The 22,624-nt window shown below is 35.7% G+C and overlaps 2 protein-coding genes across 2 annotated transcripts in view; both read right to left on the bottom strand.

Moving 5' to 3' along the window:
• LOC143597290 (NADH dehydrogenase [ubiquinone] flavoprotein 1, mitochondrial-like) overlaps positions 1 to 22,624 on the bottom strand; it is a 288,480-nt gene that overhangs the window by 200,376 nt on the left and 65,480 nt on the right. The window lies entirely within an intron of this gene.
• Positions 2,939 to 7,170, bottom strand: LOC143597279 (cysteine-rich receptor-like protein kinase 42). Its single transcript, XM_077075824.1, has 6 exons — positions 6,341 to 7,170; positions 5,089 to 5,202; positions 4,670 to 5,020; positions 4,212 to 4,446; positions 3,428 to 3,572; positions 2,939 to 3,348 (listed from the first exon to the last, which is right to left on the bottom strand). Exons 1-6 carry the CDS (start codon positions 7,125 to 7,127, stop codon positions 2,977 to 2,979), a joined length of 2,004 nt encoding a protein of 667 aa, XP_076931939.1. The 5' UTR covers positions 7,128 to 7,170; the 3' UTR covers positions 2,939 to 2,976.

Here is a 22,624-nt window from a genome sequence, read left to right as displayed (position 1 = left end):
TATTATTGTTTTTATTTATGGAGACATAATAAGTGTTAGGGGTCCATGATTTTATGGTTGAGGATGAATCACATGCCTACTCAACTCAATTAACCAATTTCTAGAAGCTGATAATACCATTTATTTCATTTATTTCATTTATTTCATGTGACCCAAATTCCTATTTTGGCTTTCTAAATCAATCATTTTCCTTCAACTAACCCCTGAATTGAGGTGTATAAACCGGTTTAAAATTCAAAACAGGTTTGGGTTAAAATGTTTCAGTTTTGTCAACAAAATTATAGGGAGAGAATTTTGAAAATAACACTTTTGAATAATGAGATTTATGTTTTGTCCTTAAAACCAAAAAAACCTAGAAATATCTTCATAATATGGTGACGGTTTTATAATGTGGTACAATGGTTTTTGAAAAAAGTAATTCACCTGTTCTATTTGCCGTCACCTGTTATTCTCAAAATAAAAAAGCAAGATATTATCTTCTCTCTCACTTTTTGTAAAACAAATTGTGAATTTTGAAACGTAGCGACATACCGTTAATGTCACAGGAATATTCCATCGCCGTAGTACATTCGGACAGTAGACGACTGGAGCATAAATCGTCGGTGAGGCCACCGATTTAGAATAAAGAAGTGCCTCCTCCGACCATTTTTCAAATGCCAAAGTGGGTAAAAAACTCTCCAGGCGTCGTGTTTGGTAAGAGCTGTCGTATATTCATTGGTCTAACAAACCAAGTCATTCCACTTGAGAAATACGTTTCCCGATGTCTAGATCTGAAACACCTCGCCATGACGAAAACAAGGTTGCAGTTCGTCGTGGCCGATGGTTTTCAAAAGGTGGATTTTTTATTATGAATTTTACTCAGAAATGATTGTGGCTCCGGATTTCATGCCACACATCGGTTTCTGTTACCTCCCTCAATCTCATCGTCTTCTAAAGAAACCCCACGTGATAATTATTTTTACTAGGGACATATCTTGAAATTTCTATCGTCAAAGAGGTTATTCGAGGAATTTTCTCATAATTATTTCATCATATTTGAAAATGTGTTCATACTTCTAATAATTACATCGTCATATTTAGAGAAATCTGCATTTTGTCTCCCTGGTTTATATCGTCGTGCAATGGGTTAACCCCTGAAAACTAATTTGCGAAGTTTCTACCCTCATGTTTTTTATAATTGTAATATAAGCCCCTGGTTGAGTGTATTGAGCCCCTGGTTAAGGGTATTTTAGTAATTAGACAAATAATAATAATAATAATAATATCTAATAATAATAATCTAATAATATAATAACAATAATAGTAATAATAATACTAGCAGCTCATTATCATCATCATTATCATCATCTCAACCATTATCATCATCTTCTCAACTCTCTCGTCCCTTCCCCGTCGCCACCGTCGCCGTCGTCGTCCACCGGAAAACTTCCCACCACCAAACCCATAAGTTTTATACAAGAATTTTAACAAAAAGAGCATAGATCTAGATCTAAGGTGTGGATGAGATTTGAAAAGAAATATGGTGATGCCACTTTAGTGAGCAATAATGGTAGCGCATGGTGTTTGGTGAGTAGTGATGTGATGATGGATGTTGAAGATGTGAAAAGGGGCAAAATCCGATTTTCCAGCAGCCGGTGGCCGGAATCCGATTTTCCGGCAAAGAGGTACGGCGACGGCGACGGTGACGGGTGAAGAAGATGGGTGGTGGTGATGAAGATAAAGATATGAGTAGTGGGTATATTGATTTCCGGCAACATGTTCGTGATTTTCCGGCTACGGTGGTGGTGGTGTGGCGAAGGAATGGTGGTGACGGCGGCGGTGATGGGTTGCGGGTGAAGAAGATGAAGATATGAGTTTGTGTTTGAATGATGATGTTAATTTATGTATTTGTATAAGATTTATGGGTTAGGGTTCTTAGAAGGAGATGGTGTTCTTGATTTTTTGGGTTTGTGTTTGTGTTAGGGTTCTTGATGTTGTTGATTTTCTGGGTTTATGTGTTCTTGATGTTGTTGATTTTCTGGGTTTACTTACATACATTCTTTCATTCATACTTTCATAACTCAAATTCTACTTTACTCTATTCTATTCTGCCTCAGATATTATTAGGGTCCGATCCCCTTTTTCTGCCTTGGATATTATTAGGGTCCAGTCCCTTTTCTACCTTGGATATTATTAGGGTCCAGTCCCTTTTCTGCCTTGGATATTATTAGGGTCCAGTCCCTTTTCTGCCTCGAGATTATTAAAGGGTTCGGTTCCTTTTCTACCTTGGATATTATTAGGGTCCAGTCCCTTTTCTACCTTTCTATCTCTTACATTTGTTCATAACATGCATACATATCGTTCATGGTCCATACATAACATTATAACTTGACAGTGCATGCAATATCCGAAGATCGTTCACGTACCGACAAGCAATCATTCTTACCTTTAATATTTATAAAATAAATATTTATAAAACTAAGGAATATTACTATCCACTTCTATACCATTTTTTATAACTTTTGAAGAATATGTATATCAGTATATCACACATCAAATAATAGTGAATTTTCCGTGTAAAGAGGTAGTGATTTTGGCAACTAATTTTACTATTTCATATATTAAGATTGGGAAGGTGAAATAAAATTGTAATTAAAAAAATAGTTTTAGATGAGTGTAAAAATTACTTTTCTTTATTTTGCTTTGAAACCAAGTAAAATACCAAAAGAAGCATATGAATAAACAACTTGAGATAATTTATAAAAAGTACAAAAATACCATAACAGCTTTTTATTAGTTTAACTCACTCACTATATAATATACTTTGTATACAGCATAAAAATTTACAATGCCATACTAAATAATTTCAAAAATAATTAGAAAAAAAATAAAGAGAATATGAACCTAGACAGTGTCCAAAATCATGCACATTCTCCTCCCAAAAAAATCTCCTTTTTTCTATTATAAACTCAAACCATATATGCCAACAAAATAAGATTAACTCGAACTCGTTTCATCAATTCTCAAGGGCCACTCTGAACTCAGGTTCGTGGACGACTGTGATGTGGCGGTCAACGACATCCACACCTTGGTCAACGGGCTAAACGTCGAGCTGCTTAACTGTTGAGACATGATGAGGGCCCGAGTATTTAGAAAAGGTGGTTGACTAGGGACCGGGATCTGCTGATCTCCACCCCTTTTGGTCAAAAAGTCAACCACTTCCGCCATCGATGGCCTTAAAGCCGCAGACGCTTGCGTGCACAAAAGACCGATTTGCACCACTTCTAACGCTTCTTGTTCAGGAAACTCACCTTTTAGTAACGGGTCAATCACGTCCGACCCAGCACCTTCTTTGTATAGCCTCCAAACCTGTGTCCGTCAACATGCGATTAAAATCAAAATAATGAAGTTAAAATGTTTGAGATTGTGTATGATTTTTGAGCCATACAGTTTGCAATAGCGAGCCCGTGTCTTCTACAAAGGCGTTGTTTCGTTTGCCACAAGCGATTTCGAGAACCACGACTCCAAAACTAAAAACATCAGCCTTTTCGGTCAGTTGACCTCGGACTATGTATTCGGGTGCCATATATCCTCTGAAAATAACACAAAACAATGATTGATTACTTTCTGAGCTATATTAAGAAGTACATTACAAAATACTAAATTATCGCAAGAACAAAAGGAACAAACTTAAATCATTGATTTTTCCTATAAATGGTTCATATTTTATAAACTTTTACTTCCTACATAGAAATGTCTATGTTATATGCATAAAAAACCATTAGACTAATTTTTTATACACTTTTTTTTGTCATTTTTAAATGCTTACCTACACATGTTTAGGTTACGTGCAGTGGCGGACCCAGGAATTATTTTCTTGGGGGGGCGACATCGGAACTTAACACTAATTTTAAAGGGGGTGATCGGGATTTTCACATACAAATAACACTAAAAAAATTTTAAGGTGGGAGGCGGCCCCCCAACCCAACACATAGGTCCGCCTCTGGTTATGTGTTAGATTAGATAAATCAACATTGTATTTCAACCATTTTCTTGTAGTTAATAAACTTTCAAAGCTGAAAGATAAATTACACATTTTATATTTTTGTTCTCGCAAAAAATTGTCTTCTACGTTTACCCAGGCATATGTGGGTTATTTTGCTCTTTTTGGTTGTATACATATATATCGTTTTTATGCAAGAAAAGGTATACGAAGATGCCTCGGATCTTACAAAGTTCCAGCAATGCCGGTGGTAAGATGACTTCGATCGGTTGTAAAAGTCCTCACGAGGCCAAAATCCGAGATTTTGGGAGAAAAATCTTTGTCAAGAAGAATGTTGCTGCTCTTAATGTCTCGGTGGATGATTTTCACATGACACCCGCCATGTAGATATGCTAGACCTTCTGCTGTTCCAAGAATCACCCCGACCCGCTGACTCCAGCTAAGAATATGTACATGATCCTTGTCTGCAAACAAAATACCAACCTTGGTCATATCGAAACCTTCCTACATTTACGTGGTTTCAATGTGATTATCGTAATTTAAAGAATTATAATCAAATATTCCAAGATTAGGTTGATGAACTTTTTCGTAAAAAAATAAGAAATTATATTTGATTATTATGATATCAAGTATTAACCCTGAAAGTAAAAACTATTAAAAAGCAGCTATATAAAGCGTTTAAGTTACCGAAAAGGAAATGATCCAGGCTCTTATTTGGAAGAAACTCATAAACCAAAAGACTCTCGGGTCCTTCAATACTACAAGCCAAAAGCTTAACAAGATTCTTGTGTTCAATTGCACTAACCAAATTAACTTCATTAAAAAACTGATCAACCCATTGTCGCGTAGTGAAAAATAATCGTTTCACAGCAACAACATCTCCATTAGGAAGCGTTCCTTTGTAGACTGAGCCCGCTCCTCCTTGACCTAACTTATTTGAACCGTCAAAGTAGTTTGTTGCTTTCTCGAGCGTTTCATATTTGTACATTAATCCCGACTTGTTATATGAACTTGGTATTAATCCCATAATTTTCTGCTCTGTTATTATAAGTCAACATTTTAGTCATTCAGGTCAACAAATTATTTGACTTTATATTTAAATTTACCTTCTTTTTGCTTTGATATTCTTATATGTGCTGCATAACCAGCAAAGGATGATATCATGAGGAAAGCAACTGCAGCCAGAACAACTGCTACTTTGGCTCCTGAACTAGAAAGCCCTGAAATCAATAAATAAAAATATTATAATCCATTTGTCACATGAACATTACAATATTTCTTTTCACTGAGTTTAAAATCATCAAAAAGTTAAATTTTAGCATAAAAATGGGAACATGAACAACTTTAAACCGGATAAAATTTGAAAGAACTGTAAAAAGTCACGTTTTGTCGGTCACACAAATCGTACTTTAAAAATATTAGCTGAAAATACGTCCAAAGTGTTACGGTCAAACGCACGTGATATTGAATCATTATGAAGGTAAACAATGACAGTAACTTCTAAGTAAAAAAATACAAGTAAACTGATAGGTTAACAATAAATTCTTTATTTAAATTTCTATGAGCCAAAATTGAATTTTAAGCATAAAACAAAAAAGAAAAAATAAAGAAATGGATCAAGACAAAAAAGTCAAGAAAATATCTTTGGAAATTTCTTCAAGGTAGGTTAACCTAAACAAACACCCAAATTTCAATTGAATTTGAGTATTTAAAAAAAAACAGAGTGAAACATCCTGTACATTTCCCAACTAACGCCATATTAAACAAGAAAAAAATTTGACTTCGCGGGTCAAAAATATTTATCTATAAAAGTTGAAATTTTTAAAGAAATTGTTATGGCTTAGACAGCATTTTATGAAAATAATATGCTATGGAACTGAAAATTGAAGATGCCCTGTAGAATTTGGATTTGAAAACTACTATGTTTGAAATTTCAATCTGGATGTAGTAAGTAAGACTTAAAAGTCAAAAATACTAGTGAAGCCATTAAATTGAAAATTGGCCAATTTTGACACATGATAATCTTATGCACCACTAGCCACAAAAAGAGAAAAACAAGTATCAAAGACTTGAAACAGATAATGTATAAAAAAAAATCAAACAATAAACAAGCCTGAAATAGCAGAAAAAAAATGGGATCACAAATGAATCCAAAAAGATTATAGGAAAGTTCCCAAATTGATCCAAAAACATAATCATGAGAAAAAAACAACACAAAATCAATCCAATCAAATCAAGAACCGCATAATTGACTCTAAAAAGTCAACCTTGATCAAATCAAATAATATTTTCTTTTCTTTCTTTTTTGCAGAAACCATATGGTCATGATCCAAAAACCAAAGGGAACAAGTGAAATACCAGAACTACCCCCATCTCCTTGTTGATCATTATTGTAAAACTTGTGAGTAGAATACCTCAAGAAACAGCCTGCATTCATACTCCTCCCTTCTCTACTCGGCAAACAACTTATTATTTCGCTTCTCGCTTTATCCAAACACGCCCTGCACTCATCACTACTCAAACTCTCCCAACACTGAGCCAACCCGTACACCCCATTCAACTCCATAACCCCAAACCCACTGTTATTATTATTATTATTAACAGCCATTAAAGTAACATTCTCCACCAATTCACCAACACTTTTATTAAACCCCAAAACCCCACCTTCAAAATCATCAAAATTATTATTATTTAAAAAACTCGAATTACAGTTTCGAGTATCGGTTACCGGGTCAACGGCTTCTCGAAAGAAGCTGTAATTATCGTACCGAACAAAACACCCGTCGAGGAATATTCTGCCGGAGGTGGCGGGAAGGCATGCCGGGACGGCGGTACGGCTGACGGCGTAACAGACGAGACAGTCGGTGTGTGGGAGGTCACGGTGGCATTGGATCAAGGCGTAAAATGGGTTTGAGTTGTTGTTGGTGGATGTTATGTTTGCGAGGGCGAAGTTGGTTTGGGAGGAGTTAAGGTTGCTGGAGAGCTGTTCCATTGCTCGTACGAATGTCGGGATGAATGTTTGGGTGGTGGCACGTGTGGTGCCGCACGTGAGGTTTCCGGCTGGGGTGGCACGTGGGTCGGAAGTGACGGTTTGGGTTGAGACAAGGAGAAGAAGGGATACGAGGAGACATGTGAGGATGTTCATGAGTTTAAGGATGTTGTTTTTTTTTTTATTGTGGGGATTGATGGTGGTGATCATCAATTATTATTATGTGGTTGTATTGTATTTGTATGTATATATGGAGTGTTGATGAAGAAGAAGAAGAAGAAAAAGAAGGCTGGTGAGAAATGATTTGAGGAGTCAAAGGTTTCACACGCTTTTTCTGCTTCTCTTTCTCTATATCTTTCTTCATAATAGTATTCAAACCAAGGATCATTTGTTTATTGTTTTTTACTTTTTTATTCTTTCTTATTGCAAATGGCTGACTTGTGTGTTTTCATATTGTTTAGATAAATTTATTATTTAGTAAAAAAATAGATTAGAAAAACAAGCTTTTTTTTCATTTTGTAAAAAAAATATTTAAGATGAGTTAAAATTTTCTTTAATTTTGAAATATTTAATGAAACTTATACAGTTTGTTTGATTTCTTGAAAAGCCCATATAAGATTTGAACTTTGGATATTCGAAATTCGGATAGTGAAATCCACTATCTGAAAGGGTCGGATATTTTACTTTAAACACCCTTAGGTGCTGTTTGTTTTTGCAGACATAAACTGTCTGCAAGCTGATTTCATCTGTTTTCATGTCTGCAACTGAAGATGTGGTCTGAAGATCTGCAAGCTGAAAATATAAGACTGTTTGTTTTTATAAGCTGATACTGTCTGCATAACTGTCAAACTTATCTCACAAGATAGAAGTCATTTATTCAAGTTACATCTAGTTTTTAGTCTTTGCTTTCCATGCCGATTTGGTTTTGGTGGGTGGTGGAAGGTGGTGGTGGTGGATGGTGGTAGTGGCGGCGGACGGTGGGTAGTGGCGGTGGATGGTGGTGGTGGACAATGGGTGGTGGTGATGGATGGTTTTGGTTGGTGGTGGACGGTGGTGGTGATGGATGGTGGTGGTGGTGGGTGATGGATGGTGGTGGTGGCGGTGATGGATGGTGGTGGTGGTGATGGATGGTGGGTGGTGGACGGTGGTGGTGATGGATGGTGGTGGTGGTGGCGGACGGTGGTGGTGATGGATGGTGGGTGGTGGACGGTGGTGGTGATGGATGGTGGGTGGTGGACGGTGGTGGTGGCGGTGATGGATGGTGGTGGTGGTGGCGGTGATGGATGGTGGTGGTGGTGGGTGATGGATGGTGGTGGTGGCGGTGATGGATGGTGGTGGTGGTGGCGGACGGTGGTGGTGATGGATGGTGGGTGGTGGACGGTGGTGGTGATGGATGGTGGGTGGTGGACGGTGGTGGTGGCGTACGGTGGGTGGTGGTGTTGGCGGACGGTGGTAGGAGCAGTGGATGAGAGGGTGGCTGCAAAGGGAGAAGAGTAGGGTTTTTTTGTGAAGATGTTTTAAGCAAGATTTCCTTGCTTTTCTTTTAAGATGAAAGAAGATAACTTCAGATCTGTTTTAAGAAAAAAAACAAACAGTCTTCAAGGGTAATGTCTGCGCGCCTGCAGACATTAGCTCCCTTGAAGATGTTTGAAGAAAAAACAAACACCCCCTTAGTGACAGGGCATGTTGTTGGAATGAATGGGGGACTAAGTCAAAAAGAACAATAGTTCCAAAAGAAAGCTCCTAGATGGAGAATCAACATTCAATTTAAGTCAAAGGTGGATCACACAAGAGGTCAGGACAAAGGTAGAATAGAGACTTGTTATGAGTCCGTTATACTCGTCATAAATAACGAGCACAATGTATTAGAGAGACTTGAAGAGCCTACCTCGCATACGGACTTCCGAGACGACCCATAACAGAGCAGGTAAAGGAGAATAATGGAAACCCAATGAGAAAGACCCATAAAGGTCCAAGAGAAAGAGATAACAAGAGGGAATGAACCAAGCAGGATCACATTAAGGAGCTCTTCTCAGGTTTACTATTCAGGTGAAAGGCTAACCACGTCTCCTGGACCTCGCTATTGTCCTAAAGGTAAAAGACTAAAGGATGAAGACTTAGAAGTAAGAAACTTAGCCAAAGAATTTATTTGCTAGGACAAGCAAGATACACAACTGTAATCATAATTATCTCCTCCTCTATATACTAAAGGAGGGTCACATTTGTAAAGGTAAATGGGAATACCATACTTGAATGTTACAATCACAACCATTTCCTTATCACCATTCTCTTTAGAGTATAGTCACGAACTCTAACCACTATCTTTAGAGCATCAATTGAATCCTCTTAGTTTCGTAAAACATCAAATAGGGTTCCAACAAAGTCCTAAGAGGTAGAGGTTTACAAACCTATTTAAAACTTAAAACCAACTTGGGTTGAAACCAGTTCGGTTTGGTCAACAAAAGTCAAAACCGGTTTATGATCAGTTTTCGTTCGGGTTGAAACCGGTTTCTTGACCAGGTTACTTCGGTTTCTATTTGCGTTTTGCCCGGTTTTGGCCGGTTTCGGTTTGGTTAACCGGTTTTTGTGGAGAAATTTACAAATCGTTTTTAAACTGATTTCTACGTAATCGGTTTCGGTTGTATTTTAGAATCAACTCAGTTAATCAATTTATTTGCTCACCTCTACTAAGAGGTAAAATGATTCATAAGGTCACATATTCATTATAGTTTATAAATACTATGCATGTTATTATTTTGGTGGCCCTGACTTAATTTGAGCGTCAGAATTTTCATATCGAGTTTTAAAATGTTGTATAAATGATGAACGACTACATGCCACCAAGACGGACCTGAATCAGAAGAGTCTCACCTTCACTCACTCGTGCCACATCTACCTTGAACCCTATGTGAAGAAAATTTGCTTCAACATGATCCTATTTTTTTTAAAAAAAAAATTTTGTTAACCTGAAGGAGTGAATAGTGAATTATATGTTAAGTTTTAAGTTTTAACGCAAATAGAAGAAAGATTACTCTTAATTAAAAGGAAAGTGACTAGACCAAAATAACATGGAAGGATAATATGAAAGCAAAAGCCTAGGAATGTTTTATGTTGTGAAATTCACATCAAAAGACTAAGAAAAATCAATATACATTATGAATATTGTACTTCATGTCAAATAAGAAAGTCCATTTATGATTGTTTTTTTATTTATTCTTCTTGGCATGTAAAACATGATATCCATGATATCGTGTATATTACGATTTAAAACATTCACATGTGCTTTGGTACATAGCCTCCAATAATGGATATGTTAAAACATCAAAATAGAAAACTAAATAATGCAAGATGTATCATTGAAAGAACTGTTATTTTTACCCGCGCTTTACGGCGAAAGGCAACATTTGATCTACTAATTAGCCTATTCGTGCGTTGTGGCGGTACTTAAACTTCTAGTTCTTCATCTCTAGCCACGCCTTTATGGTTCTATATTAGGGTCTTGAGTTTGATTTGTTAGCATTACCACAATACTTAGTTACTAATAAAGATAGATACTTTAAAGATTAAACATAGTGGCCCCAAATATAAACATCAATAGTCCCATAATATATCCATTTATTCAAATGGCATGTATCAAAACATAACAGTGCTTTTCATTACATCGAATGAGCAAAAGGAAGTTGTAGTCTTGTTATAACCAGCTTTCATTACATCAAATGAGCAAGGAGTGTTCTAGTCTTGTTATATTTGTACTAGGGTGTGCAAAAAACCGAAAAAATTGATCCAAAACCGAAGAAACCGAAACAAAAACCGATGGTTTGGTTTTATGTTTTTGTAAAAATCAAACTAACGGTTCAGTTTTGGTTATGCATGTAATAAAAACGAAACAACCGAACCGAATTTATAGATTTTTATTTTCTTATTTTTCATTTTTCATTTTAAGTAATTTATAAGTATTTAATTAATAGGTAACTCAAAAAGTTTTGGTCAAGTGTATAATAGTTTATTAATTAACAATTAACAAAATTATTTATACCTAAATTTATTATTTTCGACAAACTTTCTTTTCGACTTAAAATTTTCAAGCTCAAATGACAAAACCGAAACCAGACCGAAACCAAAACAAAAACCGAAACCAAACGGTTTCAAAATTTAAAAATTTTAAAAACCGAAGTTTTGGTTTTCGGTTTGGTTTTAGCCCAAAACCACACCAAACCGCAAGTCCGCACCACGCACACCCCTAATTTGTATTTACCGTATGCAAGTTGATCCATTTAGGTAAGGGTTTTAGTCTTGACTATATGCATTGTTTTAACGGGTGAAACAGGTAAACATGAGGATTGTGACCTGTTATAACAAAATTAAAGATTGATTTGTAGATTAAGATAATAATATAAATTTCTAGATCTAACAAAATTAAGGTAAATAACAAAATTAAGATAATAATATAAATTTCTAGATTTAAATATTAATTTAAAGTACCAAGTATGAGATTCCAGCCATAGATAGAGCAAGAACAATATGTTTGACAACTAATACAAAAGCTAACGGTCCGGATCGAATTAAACATGAGAATATATTTGGCACAACTCACTAATTTTATTAATCAAGAAAATAACTCAAAACTTGATCAATTCTCTCTTAATCTTTACATGAATCATTTGGGGTTATATAGAGGCTCGATTACAATTAGAGTAAAACACAAACTCCTATTTATCTATTAAATAAAATTTCATCTCTATCTAATAAATAAAATAGATAATTATCTCTATTTGCAATAATGAAATAATTAATGAGATCGATCCATTGGCTCGAACCGGCCCCACCTTCCCGGCCTATAACTCGGTTCGGGAATTAACTCCAACAATCATGTCACACCCCGACCAAAGGCGGCGGAACATGCCGGGATGCAACGGATTGCCCAAAACACAAGACACTATTAAAGTGACAATATTTAATCAACTCATTTTGTTAGTGCACGGTTTTACGTCTAGAGTCTTTGTATTTATTATTAATGTATTTCTCATTTTGATTAATGTAATAAATGATTAAGATATTAAGTTAGTTCGTTAAAGTATTAGTCTAGTTCGCTAAGGATGTTTAGCGAACTAGAATTAAGTTAGTTTCCTCTTGATTCGTTAAGGATGTTTAAGGAATCAGGAGATGATTCGTTAAGGTTATTTATCTGTTTATGTATGTAACGAAGTAGTGTCTAGTTCGCTAGGGAATGTTAGCGAACTAGACCTATCTTCTATTTATAGTGAACTCTGTTCACAAGTTATATAAGTTTTGAGATTTAATTAACGATCCCCTGTCCGATCTCTCTCTCAATCTTCATATTAATATTATTAACATACACATACCATATATATAACATATTAACTATAGATCAATGGCAATGATGAACTAGATCCATATTTAGGTTAATCGAGAATCAACTCAGATCTTAGATCTGTGTTAGTAAGGGTAAACCTGAGATCAAACAAGTGGTATCAGAGCTTTCGGTGCCCTTTTGCTCTTGAATTTGATAGTTAACTCGTTATTATAGATGTTTAATTGTTAGTTTGCGTTAATTTTATGTTCGGTTTGAGTTTGAATAGAATTAAGGTTGATCTGATTTGATTATGGAAGGATTGGATTAGTTTTGGTTTTGGTAAGGTAATTGTGAACTGTGGTTGATTGGAATTGAGTTTTGATTGTGGTTGGATTGTGTTTGTGTGGTAAGGTAATTGTGAACAGGGGATCAGTTTGTGGTTAGTTTGGTTAAGGATATTGATGAATTGGGTTACGGGGTTGATACGAGTGGTTTCGCGATTGATTTGCGAGTATTTTGATAGTTGATTTGTGTGATTTGGTTGTGAATTCGTTGTGTATTACAAATCTGGGTTTCTGGGTTCGTATTCTTCATTTCCAGATTTCTGGAAATCTTCCTTGAAGATTTGAAGATATGAATATTCAAGTTTGATTTGTTAATCTGAGCTTGATTCGTTAATCCATTCAACTTAATTCGTTAACACATTTCGTCAATTCGCTATGAGTTATAGTTGATTCGTTTAATCAGTTCGCTAATCCATCTGATTCGTGTTCACAAATTCGTGTGACACGTGGTCACCTTGGAAACTGTGTTATAACAACCTTTGCCACGTGGCATTAGGTGTCAGAGTTTGTTACAAACGGTTGTAACAACCTGATTCGCTATAGGTTGATTCGCTATCAACTGTAGCTGGTTCGTCATCTTATTCGCTAAGTTTATCTTAGCGGTTCGTTACAAAATACTTTCTGATTCGCTAAGCCTATACTTCTTGATTCGCTTTGTTAATTCGTTAGTTGGACTCATTCGATGACCATATGATACGTTAATCATCAGATTCGTTACTTAATTCAAATCTGATTCGTTACCTGATAAACCTCAACTTCGTTAAGGTTTAATTCGTTGTTTACTATTTACAATTCGCTACAACTGTTCACAGTTCGTTATACTGTTTTCAGTTCGTTAGCTAATTTTAATTTTCAATCCTTAAAGTTTGAAAATTTTACAAAAATGGCTGGTATGTATGCACTAGCTTCTCAAAACATGTTGATGCAACAAATGTTACAATTGGACACTGAGATTGGCTCACATTCAAAATGTCCACGTCTGATGAAATTTAGCGATTTTGCTAAATGGGAACCCCGTTTTCGTGCTCATTTGGGTTCTGTTCACCTTGATTGTTCATACTGTTTGGATGAGGTTTATACCGTTCCAATGATTGGGGATGATACTATAGGTTTTACACCTAAAGCTATCTCACAATACTCGGTTGAAGAGAAGAAAGCTTTGGAAATTGAGACAAAGGCTTATTCGACTCTTACTATGGCTTTACCTGAAAAAATCTTTCACCAAGTAGGGAGTATAAAGATTTGTGCTTCTTTATTTCAACATATCCGTATGAGAAGTATGGGAAACACCGCTGAAAGCAAAAAGGTTATGCTCAAGTTTCAATTCAGAAACTTTAATCTGCTTAAGTGTGAAACTGTTGAAGAAATGATAACAAGGTTTAATCATTTAATAGCTTAAATGGATAAGATGAGATTGGAAACTTCAGAGATTGATAAAATTGATACCATTAAAAGTGCACTACCAAGTTCCTACTCTACTTTCTTGATGGTTCTGAAAGAAAATAATTATTCAGCAATGAAGATTTGACAGCATCAGAATTTATGCAAAAGATCGAGGCACGCGAATATGATCTTAAATGTCAAAAATCTTCAAAGGATAGTCAAGATCCTGCTTTGTATGGTGGAAGTATGCCATTGAGCTCAACCATTACTCCTATCACAACTTTTCTCACACAAAATACAAGTGAGAATATAACAACAACGTATAGTGATCCACGAGCCTGTTTCTACACAGCTGGAAACACTGGATCTTCAGGTGTTTCTGGTTCATCTGGAGGATCTGGAAATTCATCACTGAGAAATCAATTCTTGTCTCAAACAAATGTAAACATAAAGGAGGCTGAACAAAATTTTGCCTTCTTGTCTGCCTTTATGTCTTCTTACGAGAATTTGGTCAGTAGCAAGATTGCAACAAGTGATTTAACCGATGAAGACTATGATCAAATTGATCCCGATGATCTAGAACTTATGGATTTAAAGTGGAATATGGCTATGATAGTCAGGAAAGTGAAAAAGTTCATGCAGAGAACGGGTAAAAATCTTCCTTCATTGAACAAGAAATTGGGGTTTGATAAGTTAAAGGTCAAGTGCTACAATTGTCAAGAGTTTGGGCATTTTGCAAAGGAATGTGATAAGTCAAAGAAAGAGTACACTGGTCCTAGAAACCAAGATCAGAATTCATCAGGTAAAAGTGGGAGTGATGTCGAGAAATCTTCTGGTATGAAACCATCGTCTTCTGGAAGTCAGGCACTGTTATCTAACCTGGATGGAGATGACTGGTCTCAAAGATTGCTGTGTAACAACAATCAAGCAAATCTGGCAATGTTTGGATTTACTGAGAATTTTCAAGATGCTAGTGGAAACGAGCTATCTTCTGATGCTGATACTGAGTCTGATTCTGATGATTCAAGTGTAAAGCTTCCAACAACTTTTGCATGTATGGCTAAAATCAGTGACTCAACTTCTTCAGCTTGCATGACTAAACAGAATGAGGGTTCATCCAAGACTGTGTCTGGTGAAAACTGGATAATGGATAGTGGATGTTCTCGTCATATCACTGGGAATCTCGACCTATTAACCAACGTGAGAAATATTGAAGGGGGTTATGTAGCGTTTGTTGGGAATTCTGGGGGCATGATCACACAAGAAGGTGAAGTTTCAAATGGGCATATTACGTTTGAGAAGGTTAACTATTGTGATAAAGTGGATCATAACTTATTGAGTGTATCGCAAATTTGTGATAAGAAGTACACAATGGTATTTACTGACAAAGAGTGTCTTATTTTGAAACCGGGTTATGTGATTCCCGAGGACATGGTTGTCATGCGATCACCACGATCGAATGATATTTATGTCTTAAATATGAGTTCTAAAGTATCAACATTGATCGAAACATGTTTTGTCTCGAAAGCAAACGAGAAAGATTCGATTCCATGGCATCGTAGAATGGGTCACATACATGTTCGAAAGATGAATTATTTAATGGCTAATGACTTAGTTGAGGGTGTCTCATTGAAGAACTTTAAGTTATTTGATCACTGTGTTGCATGCAAGAAAGGCAAGCAAAAGAAGAAATCACATCCTTCTAAGTTATTAAATTCCATTAATACTCCTCTTGAACGACTTCATATGGATTTGTTTGGTCCTGTGAATCGTGCGAGTATTTTTGGTGATTGGTATTGTCTTGTTGTCACTGATGATTATTCAAGATACTCATGGGTGTTATTTATGAGTTCGAAAGATCAAACAACGGTTTTGGTACAAAACCTTATCACTAAGATCGAATCACTATACAAACAAAAGGTGAGGAGAATCCGAAGTGATAATGGTACTGAATTCAAAAACACTGTATTAGATTTCTTTTGTATCCAAAAAGGAATTCATCGAGAATACAGTGCATCTTATGTACCTCAACAAAACGGTGTTGCTGAACGAAAGAATAGAACTTTGATTGAAGCTGCAAGAACTATGCTTGCTGATTCTAAGCTTCCCGTCCAATTTTGGAATGAGGCAGTGAATACAGCTTGCTATACGCTTAATTGGGTTTTAACAGTAAAACGACTCAAAAAGACGAGTTATGAGCTTTTAAACAATCGAAAGCCTAACTTAAAGTACCTGGAACCTTTTGGGTGTCTGTGTACAATGTTGAAGAAGGATACGGGTAAATTTGAAGAAAAAGCTATCGAAGGGTATTTCTTGGGATATGCATCTCCAAAGAAAAGGGTATTTAACTTCACGTCTGGTTGTGTTGAGGAATGGTTCCATGTGGACTGTCAAAAGTACACAACTCCTCCTCAAGGGAAAGGTCCCGACTGGATGTTTTACTATGATAGCTTATTTAATTCATTTACTCCATCGACTGAACACATAGACGAAGATCTGGTTCGAGCATACTTTGAAGATCATTTGGTCATTCCAAGATTTTCAAGTTCTAATGATGTTGAAGCTCCACCTATAGCTCCAACTGAAGAACCTCATGTTGCTTCTCCAGCTGCCTTTGATAATGTATCTACTTCTTCTGATGATGAGCAAGTTAATGATCAAGTTATTGAACTTGATAGTGATGTTTCATCTCCCGAGCTTGGTGAACATTACACTAACTTATTTGATAATGTTATTGTTCCTGAGAATCCTACTCTTCGGATTCATGGTTATCATCCACAGGAAAACATAATTGGAGAACTTGATGTGGGCGTTCGTACACGTCATCAAGTTGCTTCGTCAAGAGAAAACAACGTATTGTGTGCATATGCTGATTTACATTCATCAGGAATTGTAAACATTGCTAAATTCACTTGCTTTCTATCCCAAGTTGAGCCTACAACTCCTCGTATGGCTCTTCAAGATCCTTCTTGGGTAGAGGCTATGCAAGAAGAATTACAGCAATTTGCACGTTTGGGTGTTTGGGAATTGACAAGCCTGCTAGAGTCAAGAAAGCGATTCCGACTAAGTGGGTATTTAAATGTAAGAAAGATGATCGAGGGGTGATTGTCAGAAACAAAGCATGTTCGGTGGTGCAAGGTTTTCATCAGCAAGAGGGTATTGATTATACTGAGGTTTATGCTCCAGTTGCAAGATTAGAGTCGATTCGAATCTTCCTGGCATATGTTTCTTATAAGAATATAAAGGTCTATCAAATGGATGTTAAAAGTGTTTTTCTCAATGGTGAACTACACGAGGAAGTGTTTGTTCTACAGCCTCCTGGTTTTGAAGATCCTGATTATCCGAACCGAGTTTACCGATTAAACAAGGCCCTGTATGGTCTACATCAAGCCCCGAGAGCTTGGTATGGCACGCTCGCCGACCATTTGACTGATAATGGCTTCAAACGAGGGACTGTCGACTGCACTTTATTTCATAAAACTGTTGGTGACGATCTTCTCCTAGTTCAGATTTATGTCGATGACATTATTTTTGGGTCTACAAACGATACGTTGTGTAAGGAGTTCGAGAAGTCCATGCAAACGAAGTTCGAAATGAGCTCGATGGGAGAGATGAATTTATTTCTAGGGTTGCAAGTTCACCAGTCTGCTAACGGAATCTTTATTCACCAGACAAAGTATGTGAACGATGTCTTGAGCCGATTCAAGATATCTGCCGGAAAAATCCCTTCTACTCCTCTCCCCGTGGGTCACAATTTATCACCGGATGAATTGGAGGATACCGTTGATCCTACCCTCTATCATGCCATGATCGGTTCTTTAATGTATCTAACGGCTTCTCGACCCGACATTATGTTTGATGTTTGTCTTTGTGCTAGGTTTCAAGCAAGTCCACGAGTGACTCATCTAGCTGCGGTTAAGAGAATACTTCAGTATTTGAGGGGAAATCCAGACATCGGGTTGTGGTACCCTAAGGATGATTTTTGATCTTACTGCTTATTCAGACTCGGACTATGGAGGTTGCAAGATCAACTTCAAATCAACGACTGCAGGATGTCAATTTTTAGGAAACCGGCTTGTTTCCTGGCAGTGTAAGAAGCAAACAACGGTCTCCACTTCAACCGCCGAAGCTGAGTATGTTGCAGCCTCGAGTTGCTGTTCCCAGGTTTTGTGGATACAACAACATCTTCGCGACTACGGTTTGAAGTTTCTTACTACTCCTATTTTAATTGATAATTCTGCTGCAATTTGTATCACAAAGAATCCCGTACAACATTCAAAAACAAAACATATCGAAATTCGATATCACTTTATACGGGATTGCTTTGAGAAGAAGTTGATTGACCTTGAGAAAGTACATACTGACTTTCAGAAAGCCGATATGTTTACCAAAGCTTTTGACAAAAACGCGTTTTCAATTTTTGCTTGGTTTAAATGGATTGAAGACCCTCGCTGATATCCTTAAACAAGGATGACTATCTTTATTTTATGTCATTTTTCTTTTAAAATTTATTTTGGTTTTAGGGGTGAAAAACTAGAAAATACAAAAATATTGTGTTTTTCCATGTATAGTTAAAATCCAAAAACATTAAAAATTCTTGAAAAAGCAAAAATATTTGAAAATTAAAAAAAAACAACAAAATATTGTGAGTTCTTTTCTTTAATGTTTTTTCCTTTAAAATTTTCTTTGAAAAACCAAAAACATTTTAAAAATTTGAAAATCCAAAAAGATGTGATTTATGTTTATACAGAAAAATACGAAAATCCAAAAAGATTGTGAAGTTTACTTTTGTTTATAAGAAAAGAGAAAAAGACAAAAATATTGTGTTTTTAATGTATGTATAGAAAAAAAAAACCAAAAAGATTTTTGCATGCGTTTGCTGAAAATTATGTCAATTATCTACATTTGAAGGCATGTACGTGTATATGTTTGGTCCTGACATTTACTTGTAAATGATCAGGTTAGCCATTCACTTGATAATGGAAAATATATGGGTCGTTCGTTATGCGTTTTTAGATTATTTTCTCGCTGAGAATTATGTCGTTATTTAAGTTTGTGAAGCATGCTTGCATATCTTGGTCCTACTATTCACATGTTGAATTGATAGAACAGCCATTTATTTATAGACTTAAGTTAACTGGGGCGATTAAATTTATCTTTATTTTGTTTTATGCTTCTCAAAATTATTGAGTCTTTGAAGCAAAAGAGAAAATGATAGTACATTGACTATTTTGACTTCAAATCCAGCAAAAAGTAAGCTTAAAAGACAGAGTGCTTAATTGCATTAGTGCATTGGTAGGTCTTAAAACAAACAAGTAGAGTAAAGTATGTGATATAAACATAAAGAAACGCCAAATTGAAAGGGGTGTTAGTCTCTAGAAAAGCTCGGTGAGGATGGCAGAAATGTAATAACCTGTCATACTCAAGCCTTATACTTGTTTGATCAACCAAAAATATAATAAAGCAAATAACAAGCTTTGAGGTTCTGGACACTGTGAGTCTTTATGCGGCTTAATCACTTGGGTATTCATATGCATGAATATTTCATTCGCTTTTAGAGCAAACCCAAAGTCATTAAACTTGATCACTTCCGTACTTCGTACAAATTTCCAAATTACTGACTTGATCAAAATCCGCTGTTAGTCATACTTTGTTCCTCCCTTGCGCGCGTCTTAATAACATTAAGAAACGGACACCATAGGATACAATGTATGTAAGCCGACAGATGGACTCGTGCATACTCACTCATAGTAACAGAAAATCAATGCATTGCTCATAAACTTCTATAAAAACAAATTTTGATCAACAATATAATGGTTTAAGTCAAGTTGGGGTGATATGGCAAAAATCAAATTAAGCTTAAACCAAGATTAGAGGCTGATAGTTTCTGATATTCTGTGCTCTAATTGAACCAATTAATCATTTCACAAAAAAAAACACTTGAAAGTTTGTTATTAGATTTAAGTGGACAACTATACCAATGACTTATTTAACGCCAGTCATAATATCGCTGAAATATAAAACTGTGATGGAAGAGCAATTTGGCCAATATGATTCTCTGCTCAAACTCAACAAAAATACCAAAAATATGTACTGATTTTGAAAAACATATAAAACACAAAAAGATTTTTTATTTCTTTTTTCGGATTCTTTTCATGAAAATACATTCTTTATATATTACAAAATATCAAAAATATTTTTCATTTTGTTTTTACATATTATTTAAATGATTTATTTATCGGTTTCAAAAATTGAAACGGTTTTTTAAAGTATTGGTTTATCGAAATAAAGGTCCTCGGTAATTCTTTTTAAATTAATTCATTTATTTATTAATTGTATAATATTTTTAAAAAAATTATTTTATTTATTCGTTAAAATTAAACTCAAGACACGATTTGAATTTAATTCGTTATGCCACGTATTAAGATAAGGTTAACGAATCCGCTGATTCGTTATTTAAATCACTAACGAATCTGTTTGATTCGTACATAGGGAAGCGTGTAAGGACTGTGTATAATGGACAGGTGTGAAACGATTCGTCCTTCACTGTTCTTTCACCTTCCTTATACCTAAAGACTCCCTATTCAAATTTTTTCTAATTTTCTCGACCTCCGAAATTTGAACCTTTAAGTATATCACTGTGTTCGTAAGGTATAGATTATCAATTCTTTGTGATTTTCGTCAAAAATGACACTGTATGGATAGGCTAATAATGCAATTTTGTTATAAGGGTTTTACGAGTTTTAAAACTCTGCTTAATCGATATCATATTGTGTTATTATAGTTTATTTTGGTTTTATTATGATCGGAATGTGATTCCGAGACCCTTGGTGGACGTTAATCTGTGTTTGATTATTGTTTGCCTGGTCAATTGATTGTTTATGGTTTCGGGTGTTTATACTCTGTTAAAAACCCTATTAACCTACCTCATTTCATGTTGATTGCACTCAAAATCAACACCATTAGATTTATATTGTGTTTCCGAGAGTGTTAAAAATGTCGATTCGGTATTCAACGTCTATTATGGGATAATCGAACCTGGATTCAGCATGTTGACTTTCAGTGTTCATATTTATTTTGACTTTGACCAGGATTGTCAAAGATTAAGTCTAATTATCGACCATTCGTTAACCCTAGCGAACTGGAACTCTTCCGTGTCTAATTCGTTAAGGATAATACACAAACTAGATTAGCGAATAAAGTATTTTAACGAATCAGCCTAAGATTCGTCAATTTGACACGAACTACAAGTTAATTCGCTAAGTCTCGTTCGTTAACTTATTTACATGATAGCGAATCAATTGATTCGTTATATTTCATTAACGAATCAGTTTGCTGTTTTTAAAGAATGACATTTCAATTTTATCTTATTTAATTAATTTCACCAATTATTGTAATTAATAAATCTTTGTAACTTAATCAAATATCCCAAAGGTCTAAACGCGTCGATACATCGTTAACACACAAAATTAAACACACTGTAAGACCCCGTTACCGATAGTCCTACTTTGGTGTTGGATTTACTCATCGACATAGTTCTAATCATCAGAGTTAATAACAACATACGCGGAATATTAAAACTTTCATAAAACATTACATAATAAGTCATAACATGTCTTAAAACATTCATCTTGTCTTTCTAAATCAAAACATAACATAACAAGTCTTCAGATGTCAGACTCTTATTCTTCTGCCATGTGCCCCGCTCAAGCTACCTGCTTCATTCTACTCACCTGCGTGCATACTAAAAGTCAGCTACGTTGAGTGAGTTCTAGTTAATAACATTGCATACTTTACTTACATACATTATTTCATTCACACTTTCATAACTCAAATTCTACTTTACTCTATTCTATTCTGCCTCGGATATTATTAGGGTCCGGTCCCTTTTTTCTGCCTTGGATATTATTAGGGTCCAGTCCCTTTTCTACCTTGGATATTATTAGGGTCCAGTCCCTTTTTTGCCTTGGATATTATTAGATCCAGTCCCTTTTCTGCCTCGAGATTATTAAAGGGCTCGGTCCCTTTTCTGCCTTGAATATTATTAGGGTACAGTCCCTTTTCTACCTTTCTATCTCTTACATTTGTTCATAACATACATACATATCGTTCATAGTCCATACATAACATTATAACTTGACAGTGCATGCAATTTCCGAAGATCGTTCACGTACCGACAATCGATCATTCTTACCTTTCATAACGTACATACATATCATTCATATTTCGTACATAGCATTATAACTTGACAGTACGTGCAATATCCAAAGATCGTTCACGTACCGACAAGCAATCATTCTTACCTTTTACATAATCACATAAGACATACACTTATCACTTAGGATAAATGTATTAACAATCACATCGAGTATGTACACAGCCCCGAAAACATAACACAGAAATGGGGCTAGAAACTCACCTGAATGCGGTTACGTTCACCGTTAATAGTTATTCCCTTCTTGAGCTACGCACGGCTAACTGTATAATATTTGCATGTATCAATTAAGTATTACTACTCATATCGTATTTCTATCTTTATATAACCCACAACGAACGGGGGTCCGGGGGAAGCGCCCCTGGCAGCGGGGTTGAGCTGCCAAGTCAGCTTGGAA

This window comes from Bidens hawaiensis, unplaced genomic scaffold (genome assembly GCF_021521415.1).
Source record: "Bidens hawaiensis isolate Kalapana, Puna unplaced genomic scaffold, B.hawaiensis_p1.1 tig00001758_1, whole genome shotgun sequence".
NCBI classification, from domain to species: Eukaryota; Viridiplantae; Streptophyta; class Magnoliopsida; order Asterales; family Asteraceae; genus Bidens; species Bidens hawaiensis.
Note: the sequence above shows the minus strand (reverse complement) of the source record. Positions and strands in the feature narration are given on the sequence as shown.

Bases quoted from the DNA above. Each gene is read 5' to 3' on its own strand.
- LOC143597279 (XM_077075824.1), bottom strand. From the start codon at position 7,127: ATGAACATCCTCACATGTCTCCTCGTATCCCTTCTTCTCCTTGTCTCA. The intron at 5,203-6,340 runs GTATTTCACTTG...TATTGATTTCAG, and splicing joins AGGAGATGGGGGTAGTTCTG to GGCTTTCTAGTTCAGGAGCC. The intron at 5,021-5,088 runs GTAAATTTAAAT...TTATAATAACAG, and splicing joins AATATCAAAGCAAAAAGAAG to AGCAGAAAATTATGGGATTA.